This window comes from Dendrobates tinctorius, unplaced genomic scaffold, assembly GCF_039654945.1.
Source record: "Dendrobates tinctorius isolate UK_male_01 unplaced genomic scaffold, ASM3965494v1 ptg000070l, whole genome shotgun sequence".
Taxonomy (NCBI): Eukaryota; Metazoa; Chordata; class Amphibia; order Anura; family Dendrobatidae; genus Dendrobates; species Dendrobates tinctorius.
The window spans coordinates 16,397,696-16,420,651 of NW_027361738.1; the positions used below are offsets into that span (position 1 = coordinate 16,397,696).

The window sequence follows — 22,956 nt, forward strand, 5'->3', positions numbered from 1 at the left end:
TCATTGGCCGCGTCCTCTGCTCCTGTACCGCCGCGCTCGCGCACTACTTCCGCTCCGGCCGCTTCCTTCCTGCTGTCTCGTGCCCTCTGCAGCCGCCAGCCATGCCTGAACTCAGCAAGGAAGCCAAGCAGCGCCTGCAGAAGGTGTTCAAGTGCGGACAGTTCACGATCCGCTGGGGCTTCATCCCCCTCGTCCTGTATTTGGGTCAGTAGTCACCTCTGTCTCCCTCCCAGCTGCTGGGGAACTGTAAGTCCCAGCCTGCCTGTGTGCTAGCAGTGTCATGCGCCGGTATTGTGATCACATTTTCAACGATAAATACGGCCTGTGCCTTAGTATTCGCGCAGCAGTGCAGTAAAGCGAGACCCATGGTTTCCTCTCTCCGTCCCTTTGGTGCAATTGTGCTGATGTCTGCGGTCTGCACCACATTCAGGTAATCTATGGAGGCCTCTATGCCAGAACCTCTGAATGGTGGCGCTGCAGAGCCAGTTATGAGGTGATGTATCCCCTGCACAGAGTATAGGGTTGTGGGACATCGCTGTGTAGGAACCAGTGAGGGTGTTCTCAGCCCATAAAGGTACTGTCACACTTAGCGATGCACCAGCGATCCCGACCAGCGATATGACGCTGTCAGGATCGCTGGTACATCGCCAAGTGGTCGCTAGTGAGCTGCCACACAGGCAGATCTCACCAGCGACATCGCTGGGGTCGGGGGTCGCTACTTACCTGTCACAATAGGCGATCCTGCGTCCTCCTGCCCGGCTCCACGCTCGTCGCTCGTCTCTCCACAGGAAGCACCGCAGGAAGCTGACGACGAGAAACAGTCCAGGACGTTCTCGCGCAGTCGTAGGTAAGTATCAGACACAGCGATATCGCTTAGTTTGACAGTACCTTAAGGTGCTAGGGTCATAGAAGACCCCGCCGATCAGCGCTGCCGGCAGCCAGTGACTGGATCTGGACAGCGCGGCTCAGGTTGGTGTAGTGGCCGCTGCACAGAATTGCGGCTAATGTCCTCTACAGCAGTGATGCGACCTTCTTTACCTTGGGAGACTCATGTGCCACATCTAGAGCGAGCCCCTCGAATAGTGACATCCAGCACCCTCCCCCACAGTAGTGACACCCAGAACCCCCATGTTTGGTATAATGACAGCCAACATTCCCTACAGGAATCACACCGAGACAGTGTACCTGCACCCAGGGGGTCCCACCTTATCCTCATTCCCACCACACTATTGCATCCAGGACTTTCTCTGTCTGACAGTATCATCCTCTGTCCAGCACCTAATTTCTTGCTAGCGCCAAGGCCAGTATAGTGCATCCAGCTCTGCTCTTCTGTGCGGGGCTATTCACAAAAGTTACCACCCGGAGACCTGCTCTGCATAGCTGTTGGCTAATGGACCAAGATGGCAGACAGCTGCCGGCCCCACATCACTTATCCAAGAGCTGCAGGTTGGGGATCCCTGATCTACAGCATGAACTGATGTGCAGTTAGCAGCAGCCGCTACACGGTGAATGGATCCATTTTACATCCTGCCTTATACCAGATGAACGATGGGGTTGCTGGCCATCCTAAGGATAGGTCTTTGGGACTTGACCCCCATAAAATCATACATACCGGTAGTATACCTTGTGGCCGTAACTCATAGCAGATGATCATTTTAGTTACGCATAGCAGGGCTGAAGCCCTGGCGATTGGATATTCTCAGCTTCTTGCCTCCTATGGAGAATACTGATGGCAGTGAAAAAAAAAAGCTTTTAAAAATATAAAGTAAAATCATTAAAAATGTAAGTTATTCGCCCCATTCAAAGTAAAAAAAAATTGAAAACATATTTGGTATCACCACATTCAGAATCGCCCGACCTATTAAAATATATAAAGAATTAATTTAATAAATGGCGTAACGAGATAAAAAAATCAAAACGACAGAATTATGTTTTTTTAGTCACCGCAGCATTACAGTAAAATGCAATAACAGGTGATCAAAACATTGTATCTACACCAAAATCATATCAATAAAAACAACAGTTCGGCACGTAAAAAATAAGCCCTCACCCAGTCCCAGATCCCAAAAAATTGAGACGCTATGAGCCTTGGAAAATGGCACCATTTTTTTTTTTTTTTTTTTTTAAAGTTTGTAAACTTTGGACTTTTTTTTAAACACTTAAAAAAGAACCTGGACATGTTTGGTATCTACAAACTCGTAATGACCTGGAGAATCATAATGGCAGGTCAGTTTTAGCATTTAGTGAACATGGTAAAAAAAAAAAAAATAAAATTGTGGAATTGCACTTTTTTTTTTTTTTTGCAATTTCACCGCACTTTGAGGTTTTTTTTCCCCCGTTTTCCAATACACAAAATGGTAAAACCAATACTGTAGTTGAAAAGTACCACTCGTCCTGCAAAAAAACAAGCCCTCACGTGGCCATTTTGACTGAAAAGTAAAAAAAAAAGTTGCGACTCTGGGAAGAAGGGAAGCCAAAAAACGGAAACGCAAAACCCCAAGGTCGTGAAGGGGTTAAAAAAAACCTTGATACCTTCTGGTATTTGACTCTGAAAACTTTAATGACATACCTAGGTGCGAATTACATGCGTTTTTGATGCATTTCCACCGCATTAAATGCACTAAAAGCGTATGTGCTTTATTGTACTTATGGAGCCATTCCTCCCCCCCAGCTGCTGGTCGCCATCATCCATCTTGACACGGATGACACCTCCTGCGTCATCCACATTGCTGTGCAACATCTCGCACCTGCGCAGAAATATTGCATCTCGCGCCTGCACAGTATGCTTTAACTGCGGGCAAAGCCAAAAAACAGAAGTGCGCATGCTCTGCACGCGTATTTCCAGCTCTTGTACCGGAACTACTTCCATGTACTGGGAAAGCGTTTGCCATCACATGCACACTTCTGTTTTAACTAAGCAGGCACGAGATGTAGCACAGTGATGTGGATGACGCAGGAGAACGGCGAGCAGCAGCGGGGAATGGATGAGCAACGCTCAGCGGACTGGAGCAAGAAGATTACCGTACAGCACGGGAAAAATTAGAAAAGTTTTTCGGGGGTATACAGGGTGAGTCGGGGTTATATATGGATTTATGGAGTGCAGCGCAGACCCTGAATAAGGTGATACTTTTAGCTGCTATGTCACAAAACTGGTGACAGGTTCCCTTTAATTTTCCCTCATACTGGCGTGCCAGTCCTGGCATGTTACTCTCCATTAGGAGAAAATTTACTCCTTTAGATCCCAGTCTTAGCCTCTCGCCTAACCAAATCAGATCTCATACTTTGCACTGACGAGGGGCGATTGGGGGTCTGCAAATTCAGATTCTGCTTTTTGCTTTTATCCTAAGTCATATTGCAAGGCTCGTTAAAGGATCGATAGTAACTTGTAGGATAGCTGCTTCCAACAGGTGGCGCTATAGAGTACAAGTCATCCTCCTCTCTGAAGAGACCATTTGCATATTTAAAACTGATAGACTAATCCACAAAAAATAAATCATGAAAGAATGTTCACAGTATATTCGCTAAAGTTTCCCCAAAAGTCTGTAAGCCCTTCTCCCAGTGTCAATGAACATTCATAACCAATTTGACTAATGATCGACATGGACTAAAATGTTTATGTATTTGTTGTCACATCAGACATTCACCGGGAGTTTTGTTCAGTGGTAGACTGACCATCAGCGTACTTCTGTCTGCCATTAGAGCCTTGCATGTTTTCTTAGATACATGACAACCCACGATAATACTTTGCTCCATGCAGTGATGTAAGGCTGTGTGCCCATTTTGTTTTTGCTGCACTTTTCAGTGCAGATTTTTTACAAAACCTGAAGGGTTTCCTGATGTTAGGAAAGTGAATGAGAATCCTGAAGCTTCTACAGCATGCCAATTCTTTCAGCGTTTTTGCTGCAGATTTCACCCATACTAGTGAGGGGGGAAAAATCCGCAACAAAAATGCATGTAAAAACAAAATGCAGCAAAAACACGTTTTTCTTGCCAAGAGATTCAGAATTTTTTGCACCAAATACGCAACGTGTGCACATCCCCCTAACAACAATCCTGGACTTGGCTCAGGTTCTGCATTTTGGGTATTGGACGGCAAATAGGGTCTGGACAACCCCCTTCCTGTCTACTGATGGGAAGAAGAGACATCACTGATCCACCTACTGTCATGGAAAACCGAGCTGGCTAGTAAGCAGGAAGAAGTTTTCTTGCAGACGTTTGCAAATTGTGCTAGAATATAGAAGTGGTGAATGAAATGGAAGTTTATATGAAGAATGAAAGTATGGAAAAGTGACCTTTTCCAGCCAAATAGTGTGTGTGTCTGTGATTGACAGCACCATGTACATATGGTAATACAGTTGAGTTTGCAATGAATAAGCAGTTTACCTTCTGCAGAATGGTGAAATCAATCAAATCCTATGACCTGGTAATGGTTGGACATCAAGAGAATGTGCAAATTAATCCATGATGCCATCATGACTTACCAAATGAAGCATCATTGGACTGATTACTGGGGGAGAGAGGGAGGTTAACCACGACGACATCTATATTTTTACACAAAATAACAAATTCTGGCGTTAACGCTCAAACAGTAGCATAATTGTATTTCAGACGCCTTAATATGTTCTCAGCGGATTTTCAGGTGCCTGCGTCACTAAAGGAAGTCATTTAGCAACTCGGCAAAAATAATTATTCTAAAATCTGGGGAGGTCAGCATAAAAAAAAATAATCCTGTTTCCATGATGAAGAGTGGTAAAGACCCAATGTGTGCAGAGGTTGTAACCCATATACCCGGAGAAGAGGTGCTGGAACAGCAAGGGACTTGATTTTTTTAGCCTTGTATAGTGGCTTGCGGAAATATGCTTCCCCCTTTGCTTTTTACTAGTGATGAGCAAACGTACTTTGATGAGGTGTTATTTGACCATGCTCAGGTGTTAAGTGTGTCTTCGGGGTGCTCGAATGCTATGTTCAAGTCACCGTGTCTTCATATCTCACGGCTGTTTGACAGCCACAACACATACAGGGATTGCCTGTTTGTTAGGTAATCACTGCATGTGTTGCGGCTGTCGAACAGCCGTGAGATATGAAGACACGGGGACTTGAACATATTTTTCGAGCACCCCGAAGACACTGTTAACACCAGACGTTATCCAGTCACGTTTGCTCATCACTTATTACAACCTCTGTTTAAATATTTTTCTAGTTTGATATTTGTGAGATTCATCAGCACTAAACAGTCTACGTTGGTGAAGTGAGAAAAATATAGGCAAAAAATAAATGTATGGGATAAAATAGCTAAAAATAGCATCTGCATATGTATTCACCCTTTCCTGTGAAGCCCCTGGAAATTCCTGGTGCAAGCTATTCCCTTCATAAGTCACATGCTTAGTGAAAGACGTCCACCAGTGAGCAATCTAAGTGTCACATGTCAGTCAGTATACTGTATACACTTTACCTTTTCTGAAAGGCCACAGAGGCTGCAACAGCATTAAAGTGCACCTGTCACCTGTTTTGGCCGCTGTAAGATGCGGCCACCGCCTTTCAGGTTTTATCTACTGCATTCTATAATGAAAAATAATAAATAATAAAAAAAAAAAATCCCAATCTCTTTTGATCTCCTGGAATATCATCAGATCCATTATCATGAAATGTAAAGAACATGGTACCACAACAGACCTACCAAGGGAGGGCCGCACACCAAAATTCTCAGCCCGGGAAGTAGGGCATAAATCGGAGAGGCAGCTCAGAGACCAAAGGTCACAGTGCAGGAGCCTCAGAGTTCCCAAGCAGAGCCTGGAGTTTATCCATACTGCCACAATAAGTGGTACAGTCTATAGAGGTGGCCTTTATAGAAGAGTGGGACGAAGAAAGCCTTTACTTACACACAAATTGTAAAGCTTCTTTTGAGTTTACCAAAAGACCTGTGGGAGACTCCCCAAATATATGGAGCAAGGTGCTGTGGTCAATATTGAACTTTTTAGCCACCAAGGTACACGCGCTATCTGGTGCCAATCCAGCACAGGTGGAAAACCATCCTCACAGTGAAACATGGTGGCAGCATCATGCTCTGGGGATATTTTTTTGCCAGCAGGGACAGGGAAAATGGTCAGTCGAGTAGAAGATGGATGGTGCAAAATAAAGAGATATTCTTCAGCAGAACCTATTTGTCAGTGATTTAAGACTGGGACGGAGGATCACCTTCTAAGAAGACAATGACCCAATACTTTTGCAAGCCACTGTTGAATATTCTATAATTTTAATTGGAGCTTTGTAAAAGGGGTATCCCTTGTCTGCAGATATTATCACCTTGATAGATTTGTAGCGCACTCGCACTAATCACCCACGACTGAGGCCCGGAGGAGTTATGTGGAAAGACCCTTTGCATATGCGCCCTGCTGCTCCATTCAAAGTCTGTGGCACTTGTGAAGATGGCCAAGTGCTGTCCTCTGCTGTCATTGTCCACAGGTAATAGCTCTGTAGGGTGCATGCTGCTCCATTCATCAGTTCCTGGCCACAATTGAAGGGGGGTCCAAGCTGTGGTGGGAGATAATTTTTTGTTTTTGTGTAATCGGTGTTTGTGACTTTGCGTGAAAATCTCTTTATTTCTATAATTTCTAGTATTTGGTGATGAAATGCAGTATTCATAAATTACCTCAAATCAACAGTGTGAATCCAGACAATCACCACCATCCAGAGCACAAAACATGAACCATGAAAGCAATTGGTTACGTTTAAAATAATTTTTATTAATTAATATTAACAGTTAATGAACCAAATTAACAGCAAAAAGTCATATATCAGGTGCCTCTAAATTTAAAGGAAACAGAATCACCATGCAATGTATACATATAAAGATGAATAGACCATCCAATATAGATTACATAGAAAAAAAACCTTTTTGTACTATAGTTGAGAAAGGTAATTAAATTAATAATTTATCTTCATATTGGATATCTTTCAAAGGCCTATGTATAGATGAAATCAATCACAAATCAATGTGCAAAGTACATATAAATTGTCTTTTTGTGCTAAGAATTATCACTCAAGAACTTCTACTATAAAAGAAATATATGCACAAAATCCCTAAAGATAAAGTTTTACCTGTTAGGAAGGAAAAAGTAGGCAGAGAATATAAGGTCACTATAGAGATATCTAATAAGCCAAATATAAGCGCTATTACATAAAATCCCCTATTAACAAATGTAAAAGAGTATACACAAATTATCCGTATCAAAATAAATGTAAAATGGATACAGTAACTCTATGGGGACCAAAGTGTGAGCGCTATTACACAGTGTATAAAATAAATCTATAAACAACAGTATAAGCGCTATTGCAGAGTGTATACAATGAATCTCTATGGGGAACAGAGTGTGAGCGCTCTTTTTTTCTATGTAATCTATATTGGATGGTATATTCATCTTTATATGTATACATTGCATGGTGGTTCTGTTTCCTTTAAATTTAGAGGCACCTGATGTGACTTTTTGCTGTTAAATTGGTTCATTAACTTTTAATATTAATAAAAATGATTTTAAACGTAACCAATTGCTTTCATGGTTCATGTTTTGTGCTCTGGACCGTGGTGATTGTCTGGATTCACATTGTTGATTTGATGTTCTGTTTAGAACCATATGATATTGTAAGAACTTTCTAATATTGATTCATAAATTACCATTGTAAAATTGTATCTTGTGAGAGCGACACCTACGGTATGTAAAAATGACCACTTACATAGTGGATGACAGATACTTTTTGTAGACTGGAATACCCCTTTAAATGTGCATGTGGTAGCATTAAAGTACGGTAATTTCACGCTTTAGCAAGATAATTTATAGGCAGCTCTTTATTTACCAAACTTTAGCTTTAGAGGAATTCAGAGGTTTCATTCTGAAAAGGTGATAATATCACACTTCATGCCTTCCTTTCCTGGCATATGCTTTTTCAGTTCTCTCATGTATAAACTGTAAATTACCAGCATGACCAAGACTGAGTTGAGAAAAAAGATTAAAACTGTATTATTAGTAACATAGTAACATAGTTTTGAAGGCTGAAGGAAGACCTTATGTCCCTCTAGTTCAGCCTATTTTTAGTGCAGGTGTTCTGCATTGTTGATCCTGGGGAAGGCAAAAAACCCACAGAGTAGAAGCCAATTTTCTCCATAGGGAAAAAATTCCTTCCCCTAAGCTGGGTCAACCATCTACCTATAATATTCTGTTATTCATAACCTTCTATACTGTTACTCACAAGAAAAGCATCCATTCCTTTCTTAAATTCATTCAGTGAGTTGGCCATCACCACTTCCTCAGGAAGAGAATTCCAGAGCCTCACTGCTCTTACCGTGAAGAACCCTCTTTTCTGCTGGTGCAGAAATTGTCTTTCCTCCAAACGAAGAGAATGCCCCCTTGTTCTTGTCGCAGTCCTTGGTACAAAAAGTTCATTGGAGAGATCTCTGTATTGCCCTCTGATATACTTGTACATATATATTAGGTCTCCCCTAAGTCTTCTCTTTTCTAGAGTAAATAGACCTAATTTTGATAACCTTTCTGGGTATTGTAGTGAACCAACTCCATTTATCATTTTAGTAGCCCGCCTTTGAACCCTTTCAAGTTCAGTAATGTCTTTCTTGAGCACCAGCATCCAAAATTGCACACAATACTCCAAGTGTGGTCTGACGAGTGATTTGTACAGAGGGAGAATTATGTTTTCATCGCGTGTCCCCAGACCTCTTATAATGCATCCCATGACCCTATTTTCTTTTGTGGCAGCTGCCTGACACTGGGCACTTCCAATTTATTCCCAAAAGGGTTACAGAAAGCCATTTCTGCAGCCTTTGGATTCCATCAATTCACACGGGGGCAATTGTATTCATGTAAAGAGAACTGGAGGTAAATGTACCCCAAGGATCCTCAGACATAGTCACAGCTGGACTGCGAGCTCACTGAGGGACCATGTTACATGTCGTGTACTGAAGTCAATGGAGAAGAGAAGAGTGGGAGCAGAGGGAGGCACAGATTGACGTTGTTTTCTAGTAAGTGTTTATCCTAGAGCTGGATTCACCACTACCCTGTTCAATACTGCTGTTTAAAGGGAATCTGTCACCCTTTTTTTTTGCCTATCAGCTGCCGGCATTGACATCAGGGGCTTATCTACAGCCCCCAATGTAACCTGAAAGATAAGAAAAACACGTTAGGCTATACTCTCCGGAGTGGGTGGTCCGGTCCGATGGGTGTTGCAGTCCGGTCCGGCGCCTCCCATCTTCATGCGATGCCGTCCTCTTCTTCCATTCCTGTAGTACTGCAGTGTGCAGGCAAGTTCAGAGAGGTCCAGCACCTGCGCACTGCAGTATTCTGCTCTGCTCTCAACAGAATGCTGTAGATAAGCCCCTGATGTCAATGCCGGCAGCTGATAGGTAAAAAAAAAAAAAAAAAAAAAGGGTGACAGATTCCCTTTAATGTCCTGAATGCTACTGCTTCTGAACATATGCCACAAATAGAAAAGAAAGCTGGAATCCCTCAAGTCTGTAATGTATAGGGGATATCATTGAGCTAGTGGTGGAGACATCTGCAAATACAACTGAGAGCTACATAGGAGAAAAATGGTGAGATACAAGTCAAATAAGGATGAATATTTCAACAGTCACCTGAAATGACTGGTACACTGGAATCCTGAGTCCATAGTAAGGTTATGTTCGCATAGTGTGAATGATGAGCGGCATTTGTGATGCATAGCCATAAAGCAAGCTGCAAAATTGCAGGTGGCTTACACAGGGCTGTGGAGTTGGTGCTCATTTTGGTGGAGTTGGAGTCGGTATAAAATGGACCGACTCCGACTCCTAAAATATATAATAATTTGGGTACAGTAATTCAATGCAGGATTTGCTGAATATTTTTTCATAGGAGTTTGGGAAAGTTATGAAATGTCCTATAAATGGCTGTTCTATTCCTGATCTAAGGCTACATTCACACACAGCGTTTTTCCTGTGTTTTTTGAGGATACGTTTTTCAGCTGCAAAAGCTGATCATCTTTTTAAAAAACTGCATCACCTGAAAGGTTTTTGAGCTCATAGATAATGTTTTCAATAGCAAAAGCAGATTAGAAATCTGCTCTATCTATATATCCATATCTGTCTATCCATATCGTATCTGTACCAAAAAGAATGAAAACCGGGTAGTACACCAATATATATTCTGTTCTATCTAAATAACTTGATTATTGGATCATAAAAATGATTAAATGTCTGAGGTTCACATTGTACTACAATAAATTTTTCACTTAAATATAAGCAATATGTGTGGGAGTCGCAGTCGGTGTAAGGGAAATTGAGGAGTCGGAGTCGCAGGTTTGGCTTACCGACTCCACAGCCCTGGGCTTACAGCACATAATGACAACTCCACAGCAATGAAGGGAAGGCACATGTTGGTTGGATCTTCCAGCCATATCTGTTTCATAAGAGCACTCATCTGTATGGCAGAGCCAGATAAAGTGCTTCCAGCCGACCGAGGCCAATCACAGCGGTGTAGACTGTAGAGATCTATGTTAAATTGGGTAGTAACGTCTGGAAAGTCCTAGGATTGTAACAGCCAGAAGGATGGAGTGATATTGAGAGCTTAGACCAACCAGATTCTAGTGATGTCACCTACTGGGCTACTTGCTGTAATTTTGATAAAATGACTTCTCCATGTAGTTCACCATACGTCTGAACTTCATCACAGGCTGGCGCTTTCTGCCTTTGCACAGAATACACAAAGCTGCCAATAAGTGGCATGGGTGAGGTTATACAGAGCTCAGCATTTAGAGAACTGCTAGATCTGCAGCAGAGAAAACGGCCCAGTAAGTGATGCATCACTTGAAGTGGGGTCTTTTCCCCTACATGATGCTACTCTCAGATGGGGTAGTAAAAACCTAGTGACAGATTCCTTATTAGGGAGAGGGCCGCAGCCATTTCAGCCAAAAATTCCTATGTCACATACACATTTCCCGGCCCTATGTTACATCTGCTGTCTGGGCACCGGGTGCAGCTGTACTGCCCAGGTAGCAAAGATTTCTATGGGAAACTGCAGAAATGCTCCCAACCTCTGGTAGAGTATAAAGGATTCAAGCATGTAGACGTTTAGAGTCTGCTGGAATACATGTTGTGTTTTGGGCCCACCATGTCCTATGAGAACTCTCACCACATACTGTACATGATTGCTATACTCATTGGGGGCATGCACAGGGGGCTCGGAAAAGCTGACTCTTTATAAACTACTAATCAAATATATTGGTTAAAAATGCTCAGATTTTGGCCAATCACATGACTAATAAGCCCATTAATCAGACAATTCGCTAAAAAGTTTTGTGAAATATGCATCGATGCATTTTATGCATCAGTGTGGTAGATTAGCTACCATTGTAACTTCTGTAAAATCTTATCAACTATTTTTTTTTTTTCTTCCAGGCTTCAAGAGGGGAGCAGACCCCGGCATGCCAGAACCCAGCGTACTAAGGTAACGTAGTACACAGCCGTGCATGTCACGTTGCAATACCTAATGTCATTTCGCTCGTCTTGTTCTAATGATTAACCCTATAATGCCATTTGTTATTATTTACAGCTGTGGCGCTCCGTAGTTTGAGGCGGGTATAAGAGCGTGGCTTGCTGCATGCCTAGAAAGTGTCAGCTGCATTGACTGCATTACTGAAATATTGCGGTCTGTTGTGTGAGTGAACAACACCATTTTAAGTCCCCCCTAGTCGGACTTAAATGGGTGGCCCGATATCTTTAATGTCCTTTCTAAATATCTCTATGTATTTATTATAGTGCCATTTATTCCATGGTGCTTTACATGTGAGGAGGGGTATACATAATACATACAAGTACAGTAATCTTAAACAATACAAGTCACGACTGGTAAAGGAGGAGAGAGGACCCTGCCCGCGAGGGCTCACATTCTACAAGGGATGGGTGAGGATACAGTAGGCGAGGGTAGAGCTGGTCGCGCAGCGATCTCTTTAAGCCCTAACCACATTTGTAGTTTGCTTTATTATAGCATGCCCTACATAGCTAATAGGTATATTTCCCCTTTTTTTTTTTTTTTTTTTTCGGCCTGTGCCATTTCGTTTGAGCGAAGTCTCCAAATTGGACATAATGGTAAGATGGCCCTGTAGTCACTTCTGTGCAGCTTCTATCACCCCTTTCTGAAACATCTTGTCACTGTTGTCCCCAGATGACTTCCTGTTTCAGGGGTAAGATGGAGAAGTGACAGCACCTGCAGTGACCGCTGCCACAATTCATTTGTGCCTGCTGCCCACATTTTCAGTGGCCGCTGTGATAGTCCTTGCTTCCATCACCGCCATCTTTTTCTCTAAAATGAGACGTACGTGATCAGGGGACGGAGACAGAAGCAGGGTCAGTGACAGAAGCTGTGCGGCAATAACATCTTGGGCACCATTGTTTTCATAGGAAAATTTTTAGATGGGCATGGCTTTCAATAAGTAGATGCACGCAAATTAGCTCCATTAACTAACCCACAGGAGCATAAAGTGCCCCAGCAGAAACACGAGGTCCCAAATCATATTTCATCTGCAGATTATAGGGCAAATACATGACATTTGCTTTGTATGTCTACAGATCTGGGGACCCGTAGAAATCATCATACCCTGAAGAGATTGTGCTGAATGTGTCTACTTGAAAGAAATCTCACAGCTCAATCTTGTCCAGCCATTGTTAGTTAAAGGGAACAGTAAAAGACTTGGCCACTTTTTTTTTTTATTCTGTGACATTCTGCGTATTGCCCGAAACTATGAAATGTCGGTGAAAATCATGGTTTATAAATTTATTTTTTTCTTAAATTCGGTTTGTGCATTTATCAATTTGCAGAACACGTTTATTTGCATCAGGATCTTCCTTCTCTGCCTCTTCATTAATCTCCAGAGGAGGTTTCCCTTATCGCGGTTTTGGTTTTGCAAATTAAACTTGTAATTTCTAACAATAGCCGAAAACTGCATTCACTGTGTCACAGAGGATGTTGCACAATACAATTCTCTTATAACACATCCTATTCAACATCTAATATCCCTTTTAAATGGAAACTCAAACATTTCACAAGATGTCAACAAATAACTTTTTTTCCTTCAGATTTTCCATTAACAAATTTACAGTGTTTTCCATTAAGTTAATTATTCTAGTCTTGGGCTCTTCAGATTCAAACAGGGAATTTTTATGGAATAAACGTGCGCTACCAGACCATCACTCCTACAAGTTGTGTGGTTAATACATTTATTTCCCTACGCGTTTCAAAGTTAAAAACTTCTTCCTCAGGGGATGATATGTACAGACAGGTGTAGACAACGCCGGTTTTATACATACACAATTCAAAAATTGGCGCCAAGAGTCACATGTTGCGAGAGAGAAAAAAATCAAAGGTCATCAGTGTTGCGATGTCAAGCGGTATTAAAAACTTATTCTTTACAACAAATTAATTCTTTTAATATATTTTCAGATGACTAAATGAAAAAAGAAAAAAGAAAAAGAGAAGAAAAGAAAATTATGGATGGAAAAGGATTGTTGTAAAGAATTAATTTGTTGTAAAGAATAAGTTTTTAATACCGCTTGACATCGTAACACTGATGACCTTTGATTTTTTTCTCTCTCGCAACATGTGACTCTTGGCGCCAATTTTTGAATTGTGTATGTATAAAACCGGCGTTGTCTATACCTGTCTGTACATATCATCCCCTGAGGAAGAAGTTTTTAACTTTGAAACGCGTAGGGAAATAAATGTATTAACCACACAACTTGTAGGAGTGATGGTCTGGTAGCGCACGTTTATTCCATAAAAATTCCCTGTTTGAATCTGAAGATTTATGGCCACGGCGTGGTCATTTGGATGTGCAGCAAGCTGACCTTTGTTCCTTTATGCCTGATACTCTCCTGCAGAGTGTGAGTATAAATCATTGTTTTATATCTTTGTTTTCTCGGGTAAGACCCTATTGCGCTCTTTTTCTTTCAGTTTCTACTAGTCTTGGGCTCTAACAGACCCGCTTTGAGATTAATCATCTTCTGACATCCTGAACTCTGCTGCACTGGTCACAAAGGAGGAAGGTTGATTAAAATGGGTTGTCCTAGCCTATGGTATTCATGACCTAGCTGCAGCAGACCGGTGGTGGTCCATCACTGATCTACTAAATGGGTCATGAAATACCTTCTGCCTGGACACCTTTTTGAGACTTTCGTATGCCCGTCTAAAAGGTAAAGAGAGTAAATTGGGCTACACTTTCAAAGTGCATGCCTCTTCATAGATTTGGGGCATTTTCATCTGTCTTGGTCATAAAATAAAGTTTACTTCTGCCAAGTTCTGGCTTTAGTTTTAAAACACATGTCTAAAATTGATGTCTATGCTCCCACCTAAACATTGACCCTTTGAATTCTTGGCAGTCACTGTGTAGAAAGTAGATTCTGTGCAGTTTGTGACATTTTGTGACTGATTACTTGCCTATATGCTGAACATATCCATGGGCTTCTAGAGGGCTATACCGCCGGTGGAGAAGGAAAACCTCGGCTCCCACTGAAATGTTTATTGGTGTCCAATTATCTAAATGTAGGAACGGTTCAACAAGAAATGACAGTCTATGGCAGTTTCACTTTCACATCCCATATTGCGCATTCTCACTGACAGCCGGGGATAGTGTCCTTATGCCATCATTAGCAGATACAAAAGTTAAATACGAAGGCTAAGTACACACTTGCATTTGGCAAGAGTGCGGAGGGCTGCGTACTTCCTCCCTTAAGCCCTGCCTACTTCTGCACATCTTCCCTTAAGCTCCGCCTAGTTCCGCATGTGTCCTGCGTATCTATCTTTAACATTGGGTACGCAGGGACATGCGTTGTATGCGGATGCGTCCGCATGCAGCATTTTGACGTGCCCACTGATCGCATGGAAATGCACCATGTTGCATTTCTGTGCTGTCGGCGGGCACGTCAAAACGACGCATCCGCATACAACACATGTCCTGGCGTACCCAATGTTAAAGATAGATACGCAGGACGCATGCGGAACTAGGCGGAGCTTAAGGGAAGATGTACGGAAGTAGGCAGGGCTTAAGGGAGGAAGTACGGAGCCCTCTGCACTCTTGCTGAATGCAAGTGTGTACCCTGCCTAAGATGGCAAACAAAATAAGCAGCTGCAGTTTAAATATATTCAAAAAGCAGCATATAATAAAAGCAGATGGCAAAATTATAAAATCAGAAATATAAGCCGCCTATAAGAAAGGGGACGAGTCATTGATCCCATACATAAGTCTTTTCACACACAGCCTTACAATATGATCAGTGCCCACATTTGTAATCTCCCACTGGAGCAATATCTCAAAACTGGCTGCTCTTAAATTGTTGTTACCTCCATTCTGTAACAAGTTTAATTTCACAAAACACTGTTAACATTTCTATGTGGGTATCACTAGTGATAGTTAATTACAGTGTACTGATGCATTTTGTTAGCTTATGTTTGTATACTGGCTAGGGTACCTGTGCCTTCTATTAAAACTGCAGGAGTGCTGGCCTTGTCAATATGTTTTGCATTGGGATGGAGAGGTTATGGCTGACCCCGGGCCATGCACCCTTTTCTTTTTCCCCTGTTCAGTTTTAATAAGTGCTTATCTGGATGTGATTCCCCCTCTCTAGTACATATTGGGCACAGGGAAAGGCGAGTCAGGAAAGCTAGGGTCCATCCATGAGGTTACCATGTTTTGTAAATGGCTTACACACTTTTAGATAAAAAAAAGAAAAGTTACCTAAGTACCCAACATTTTTATGTCTTTGGCAATAGTGGAATTTATATATTCAATATCTGTAGTGTGCTGATGCATTTTGCTAGAATATTCCGTAACTTTCATTTCTACTTCTTAAAGAGAAAATCTGGGGTCTCCGATAATTCCTAATTTGGTTTTCGAAGTGCCAGCTGCTGCCGTGGTGGATCTGCTAAAGGACTGTATTTAAATGAGATGACAAAACCACTGAAAGAAAATTAGAATAAATAGGAGTCGATGGCGTGCCCATTGCAGTGCCACTATATTGGGCAAACCAGTGGCCACCAAAAAAACATAAAACATATTTTCTTAAACAAATTGCAAGGCCTCACACATAAAACTAACACAAGGTTTTTCTTGCCTGCTTTTGAAAAGCATATTCTTGCCATCTCTGCTGTATGCCATCAGTATGGTGTTTTCTAGCGTACAGGCTGACCACGTGTCTGTGACATAGGTCTCATCAATTGACATATGTAAGATTTTGTAGAGGGACTTTTTGGTATTCAGCAAATATAAGGAGAACTTTTACGTTCAGAAGTGGTAACACTTTAAGTGGGCTGCCTGGCTGAATAAATAATTCTTGCAGTTTTTTATATTAACTATGCGTTTTATCGCTGAATTGGTGTCTTTCTTATGTAATAAAAAAACCTCCAGAACATGAAAGAGACCTTTTTTTCTGTTGCTACAGCAGCGAGAGCAGCCGTGCAGCTTGTTTAAAGTTTTTTTTTTTTTTTTTTTTTTTTTTTTCCTTTTTAATGGGGAATTTTATCTGTGAGGCATCAGCGACTGATATTTTGAAGGAGGTGCCCCATATTTTATTTGAGCAATGCTATTTTTCAGATATTTTTCACCTCTAATAGGGTCACCCTATTGCGTGCGCTTTCTTTCTCGCTGTAGTACATCCAGAAGTGGCCACTTGGCATATGCCTAAGTAGTATGTTCCCTCCTACAAAAGATGTTACACACTACATACATTTTTTTATTGTATCCAGGTTGCACATTTGTTATGTAAATGTGCTGAAAATACTTCTAGTATAAAACTTGCTGGACACCACAAATACCGTTCCACCATGCTTTTTTTTTTTTTGTGCACACACACTTGTACATTTTTTTTGTACTTATTCGCAAGACTATGTAGGATACAGTTAACATTAGGAATCATTCTTGGCTTGTGAGATGAAGGATTGCATGTTGTATAAACTATTCCTTTGACAGCATGGAAATATACGGTAACACCAAATCCTTGAGCAGTTGGAAACTCCATTTTGCAGTAAGAACTGCAGTTTTGATTTTTAATTTTTAAAAGGTGACCGTAAGGAGGGAAACTTTTTTTTTAAATCCTGTAAAACTGAACTGTAATGGTGTTAGTGGATTCTATGCTTTTGCACCACACTTTTTTTTTTTTTTTTTTTGTATATAGAGCTTTTCCTTTTCTTTTTCCTAAGCCACAAACTTATTAATATTTAGAAAAGGTTTTGTAAAATTCCCATATTTCACATTAAAAGACCATTCACTGTTGTTATCCATTTCCTGGGTGGGGGGTGTACGGTGTCTTTCATTGGAATTAATGGACAGGAAATATGTAGGACACCAACTCCCACCATAATCCTAACTGTATCTCACATCTTGAAGTCTGAACTTTAGTTTGTTTGTGGATGTCGTTTATAACTTTGGCGCTTATCTATCAATAGAAACAATCTAACTTTGGGCTTGTGTATTACAGGAAATTATTTTAATAACAGAAGTCATTCTTCCTCATGAATAATTCTTTCACGCTTGAAGCTTCTGCATCTCAAGGCCCCCATACACATTAGACTAATGTTGGCCGACACTGCTAGGATCCATGGGTTCAGCTAAGATTCCAATGTGTATGGGGATAAGACCAACCGATTGAGGACGATGTTGATTGGACATGTCTGTTTTCTGACTGCCGATCATATTGTTCAACCGGAGATAAACCGCTGGCCAACGTGTCAGCCGATGGCTTTTTCATAGAGAACACAGGAGCACTCGGCTGAGTGATAGTTTGTATGGGAGAGTCAGTTGATATGGCTGTCGACAGGACAGGTGATGGGGGGCCTTTAAAACACTCCCCTGAATATCAGACGAACATGCATGGTCTTATGAGACGTAATGACAGACAGCTCTGGTCTCAGCCCTGATCTGTGAATTCACTGTGTAGAGTACAGCAGAGTGTGATTACAAGCACCGCTAGCTTTCATCTTGAGGGAGTACAGCAGAGCTGAATGTGATTACAAACAATACTGCAGCTCTTATTTCACAACGCTGTCATCTCTGAAACCCCCCCCCATACTGACTGCTTAGATGAAAGCTGGAGGTATTTGTAATCACACTCAGCTCTGCTCTGTACTACACAGTAGCTGCAGAGATCAGGGCTGTCTATATTACATCTCACAGGAGAATGCATGTTCTCCTTGCCTTCTGGGGGCATGTTCTTTTTTTCCTCTACATGATGCTCCCTGCTTATGATTGGTCTATGTTATACAGTAGAAAAAAAAAAGTTCATGCCCCCCAAAGACGAATCTCTGGCAACACCCCATTGATAATCTAAACTTTACAAGCAAATATCTCTTCAACAGAGATAAGGATTATGCAGACTTTTAATAATTTATGTATGTTGTATTGTGAAATATGGTGACCGATCTCTTTTAAAGCACCACTCAGATTTTTTTTTTTTTTTTTTAAGTGTAGTCATTAATGTATGTTTCCTGACCCTAGTAATATGCTCACCAGCCGCTACGGTTGGCATCTTGGTGATGCTCTGGTCGTCTTCTGCAGGTTGTGACCTGCAGGATTGCTCCAGTGTTTTTGCTGGCAGTCCCTTCTCAATGTAAGTCTATGGGAGCCAGAACAAAGCTGCCGTAGACTTACGATGTGAACTTGTGACTGTTAGGTAGGACTTCAGGTCAGTCAGGAGCTCCGGTGACAAGATGGCATAACAGGAGCGGGAACAGCAGAAAATGGTATTTTTCTAGGGGCAGAGAAGTTATATTAGTAATACCACTCCCGCAGTAAAATAAAATTGCTGGTGTGTTGCATTAAAATGAATATTTACTATTGGTGCCAATTTAGACTATTTTAAAATGAATTAACATTGATGGCCTATTTTATAGAATTAGCCATCAGTGTGACCAATTGAAAAGAGCCACGTAGTTTAAAATGATCACCAAACGCTCATCCTATGAATGAAAAGAGATCGTACATTATTCATGGACAGTCTCCATACCTGGTGGCTCTCTCATTTGCTTACCACGGGTTTCTTTCGTCGTGCTTTCAAAATGGCCACATAGTGACATGGGGAGTGTCAAGTCTGAACCCACGCCTCCTTATGCCTTTTCTATGATTTGGGCTAGGAAAGGCAGGGGAGGAATGGTGTAAGCTTAGCACTGCGCTCCTCATGTCACTGCAGCGGCCATTTTGGAAGCAGGACGAAAAACTCTCAACCGAGCAGAGGGGGCAGCCGGCATCGAATTGGGCACCAGATAGGGTGACATTAATAAAAAAAAAAAAAAAAAATATATGGTCAGTTTTTGGGCACAGTGTGGAGGGTCGCTTTAACATTGCTATTACTCAGTACGTTTTAAAGCTGCGAAGGCAGACCCAACCATCACTTCCCTCTGCAGATCCATAGATCAGGCCCATAAATTCTGACCAATATTGCAGCTTCCTGGCAAGCCAACACTGGAAATGGTTTTCCCTAGTGCTGGATTTCTGGGTATTCTGCATCACTGGATGCCACGATAGAGGCGTTTCATGGCACGTTCCCTTCAAGACCGTATCACCAGTGCCATTATTATGTCATTATTTGTTAGCTTCCTCATAACTGGTTACAAAATAGGGAATTTTAAAAGTAAGCCAGGCTTTCTGCATCGAGAAGGGAACCTCTCCGCATTATTTACATTTAGCCATGACCTCATTATAGCGAGCGGTTTTACATGAGTTTTTGCTGAGGTTATCTTTTTTTTTTTTTTTTTTTTTTTTCCAGAAAACCCCACAACAAACAGAAGTAAATGGAAGCCCTTGATTTGTAATGTCACTTCTAAAGAGAAGTGAAGGGGAATTTGATACTGAAGCTGCTGATTTGCTGATGCCACATTGTTTTACGAATGCAGCATCGAAACCATTAAAATCCTTCTCCTTTATGACGAGAGCTTGTGTAGGTAGCACATTTATGGCTCGTTCTAATGACCCTATTAACCGTCCATATGCAAAACTGGTATCGTACAGACGGCAAATTGAGCAATGCAGCCAATGTGCTAGTTCACATGAACGATGGTCGGCACTTGTAAAATTGCAACATGTCCTACTCTGTATTCTGAACCGGACTCGCCCATTATAAGTCAATGGGGGCTTAAACGACCGATCATGCATAACAATACATTGTGTTCTCTTGTAGTTTATTATGGGGATGAAGACTTTGGCATCACAGACACGTGAAGTATGAAAACCAAGCACCGAAGAAGAAAGTGAACATCAAAGACCAAATGTAAACTGTGGGCGATTCTACTGACTGATATGGCCTGGATCTGTGACGTGTCTTCTTAAAAGTTATTTTTATGCAGTACAGTGTCCGCGGAGTCGCAGCTGAAGTGTGAAAACTTTTTAATTTTAAACATTTTACCTACTGCTGTACATTTCTTTCTATATGTAACCTTGAGCATTGGATGTTAATTCTGCATATTAATAAAGAATGCCAGTGTTGCAGGAATAATGAATGCAATGTGCAAAAAAAAAGGGAAGAGAGAGATGTTCCCTAGTGAAACACCAATAGGTTAAAAGAGAGAGAAGAGCGGATGCTTATGTCTGTGCTCGCCTGTGATTTTATAATGCATAGCACAATTCTGTGTTCACTGGCTGCCTCTTTATCCGAATCCCCCTGCATTGGGGTACTGCGAGTAAAGTAAAGCAGATGAATTCCAGTAGTAGGAAAATATGGTTCTATCAGGTGCTGTCCGCAGGTATTATCAGAATGTGGAGAGCGTTCTTTTCTCAGATTAGCATATTTTTGGTTACGAAAAAGTAAAACAAAAGACTTCAATAAAGTATTAAAATTGTTAAACTAACGCGTTTTAAACTTTGAACCAAAGTCTTCATCAGGTAAAAAGCACCATGTTGAAAGAATAACTTGTATTCACACAAAATATGTCTGCACTAGAGTTGAGCGACTTTAGTCAGATCGGGTTTCATGAAACAAAATTTGTTTCAGATGAAACTTGTCCCACTTAGGCAAAAAAAGTCGGAGTTTCGTCCGAAACCCGACCCCAATGTAAGCCAATGGGAAATAAAAGTCGGCATTGAGCGGATAACATTCATCCACTCAATGCTGACTTTTATTCCCCATTGACTTGCATTGGGGTCGGGTTTTGGATGAAACGCCCGACTTTTTTTTTGCCCTAGTCGGACCAGTTTCATCTGAAACAAATTTTGTTTCATGAAACCCGGTCCAACTAAAGTCGCTCAACTCTAGTCTGCACCTTCAAGCAGCCAATTCTGCACTTACAAGTAAGATATTGGAGGATCTACCATTATATTTAGCTGTACAATCTGTATAAGTCATGAAATAAATGATCTAGCGTAATTACTGTAAGTCCATCCTAGAATGACTGTTGTCCTTTGAGCGCTCAGTGTTTTGTATCCAGCTATAATACTTATTCATATTTTCTTAGTGTTTTTTTTTTTTTAAAGGGAACCTTATGGCTGATCCATGCTTTCCAATCCACAGACAGCATGTACAAGATATCGGCTGTATGATATAATATTCTTCAAAATTTACAATCTAGTGAGGACCGAGCCATACGGAGACTATATGGAAAGATTGGTCCCGGGCAGTTTCTGCCTGCTGCCAGTGTTTGACAGGTCTCTCCGCATACATGCACGGCGGGAGAAACGTGTCACTCTATGCGAGAAGACACTGGGGACCTGTCTTTCCTACGAGTCTCCAGGGCAGTTTGGTCCCTTGCGACTTTTAAGAGTATGTTTTCCTCTGAAAGTGTTTTCAAGTCAAGCATACTTGCCTGAAATCATGGAGCCAGTGTTTGATATGTGGTGTCTGTGGATCGGGCAGCATGTATGACCTGTTGGGTTCCCTTTAAAGGTTGCAACAAGTCTACTGACATCTCTACAAGCACTGTAAGTACTGTGTAAATGGTCATTCTTGTATCAAAAATCTTTTCAAAAATCAATACAGGCAAATATAAGAAACTTTGTAGTATATCAGAGAAATCTTATTCCTCTACTTATGAGCCACTTCTTTCCCACCACCTGCCATGAACTCATCATCCAATCCACCATTATAAAGAAGGGAGGAAGATCTTTGTCAGATAACCTTTATTTGTAGACATTGCAGTTAGCAGTGATATGTTGGATATCAGCTTCTGGGCCAAATCCTGACTCCTGGCATTTCAATGTGCCTGATCAGTTTATCAGAATTTATGTTTGTTCACCCACTTTTTGAGGATTGACCACAGATTCTGTACGGTAGGAATATCTTGGGAGGTTCCTCCACATGAACCCAAAATTTCAATGTTTCCAGTAAACCAAAACAAATTGCAAAAGTCTTAAAGAAAAAAAAAATATTTACAGTGTTGACCTTTATTTTTGAGTCTTTACATAAACTTACTGCATTTATCAAAATCTTACAAGAGAAAGCTTTACTTACATAAGTTTTACTTCAGTACCATATAAATATCTGATAAAAAGTATTAATGGGTAAGCATTCTCCTTGTGGCGAGTGACATGCCAAGTCTGACACGCCAGGATGATGATACTTAAATGACATGCATGCTGCTTTGAGAAATTAAATATGCAAATAGTCTCTTCAGGGAGGAAGAGGACTCGAACTCTAATGCCACCTATTGGAAGTAGCAATCCTAAAAGTCAATATTGACCCTTTAACGAATCTTGCTATGTGACTTAAGGCCCCGTCACACACAGCGAGATTGCGGATTTTGTGACGCCACAGCGATCTCGCTGTGTGCGCCAGTATCTCTGATCGTGTAGGATCGTCCTGGGCCGTTTTTTGATCGTTGGTCTCCCGCTGGCCAGTACGCATCACTGCGTGTGGCAGCGGGAGAGCAACGATCAGCGACACGTGGGAGCTGGTTTCCAAGGTAAACAGTGGGTATCTAAGAGCCGTGGGGCTCTTAGATATCC

General features: G+C 41.5%; 1 protein-coding gene across 2 annotated transcripts; it reads left to right on the forward strand.

Annotated features, from left to right (window-relative positions):
* On the forward strand, nt 1–21,396 carry TOMM7 (translocase of outer mitochondrial membrane 7). 2 transcript variants are annotated; one of them, XM_073581433.1, is made up of 3 exons: nt 1–204; nt 11,438–11,486; nt 19,790–20,166. In XM_073581433.1, exons 1-3 carry the CDS (start codon nt 102–104, stop codon nt 19,812–19,814), a joined length of 177 nt encoding a protein of 58 aa, XP_073437534.1. In that variant the 5' UTR covers nt 1–101; the 3' UTR covers nt 19,815–20,166. The 2 variants fall into 2 exon arrangements, with proteins under 2 accessions (XP_073437534.1, XP_073437535.1); XM_073581434.1 differs by lacking the exon at nt 19,790–20,166 and adding an exon at nt 20,201–21,396 and having other exon boundaries at nt 23–204.
* Nucleotides 21,397–22,956: the final 1,560 nt, after the last annotated feature.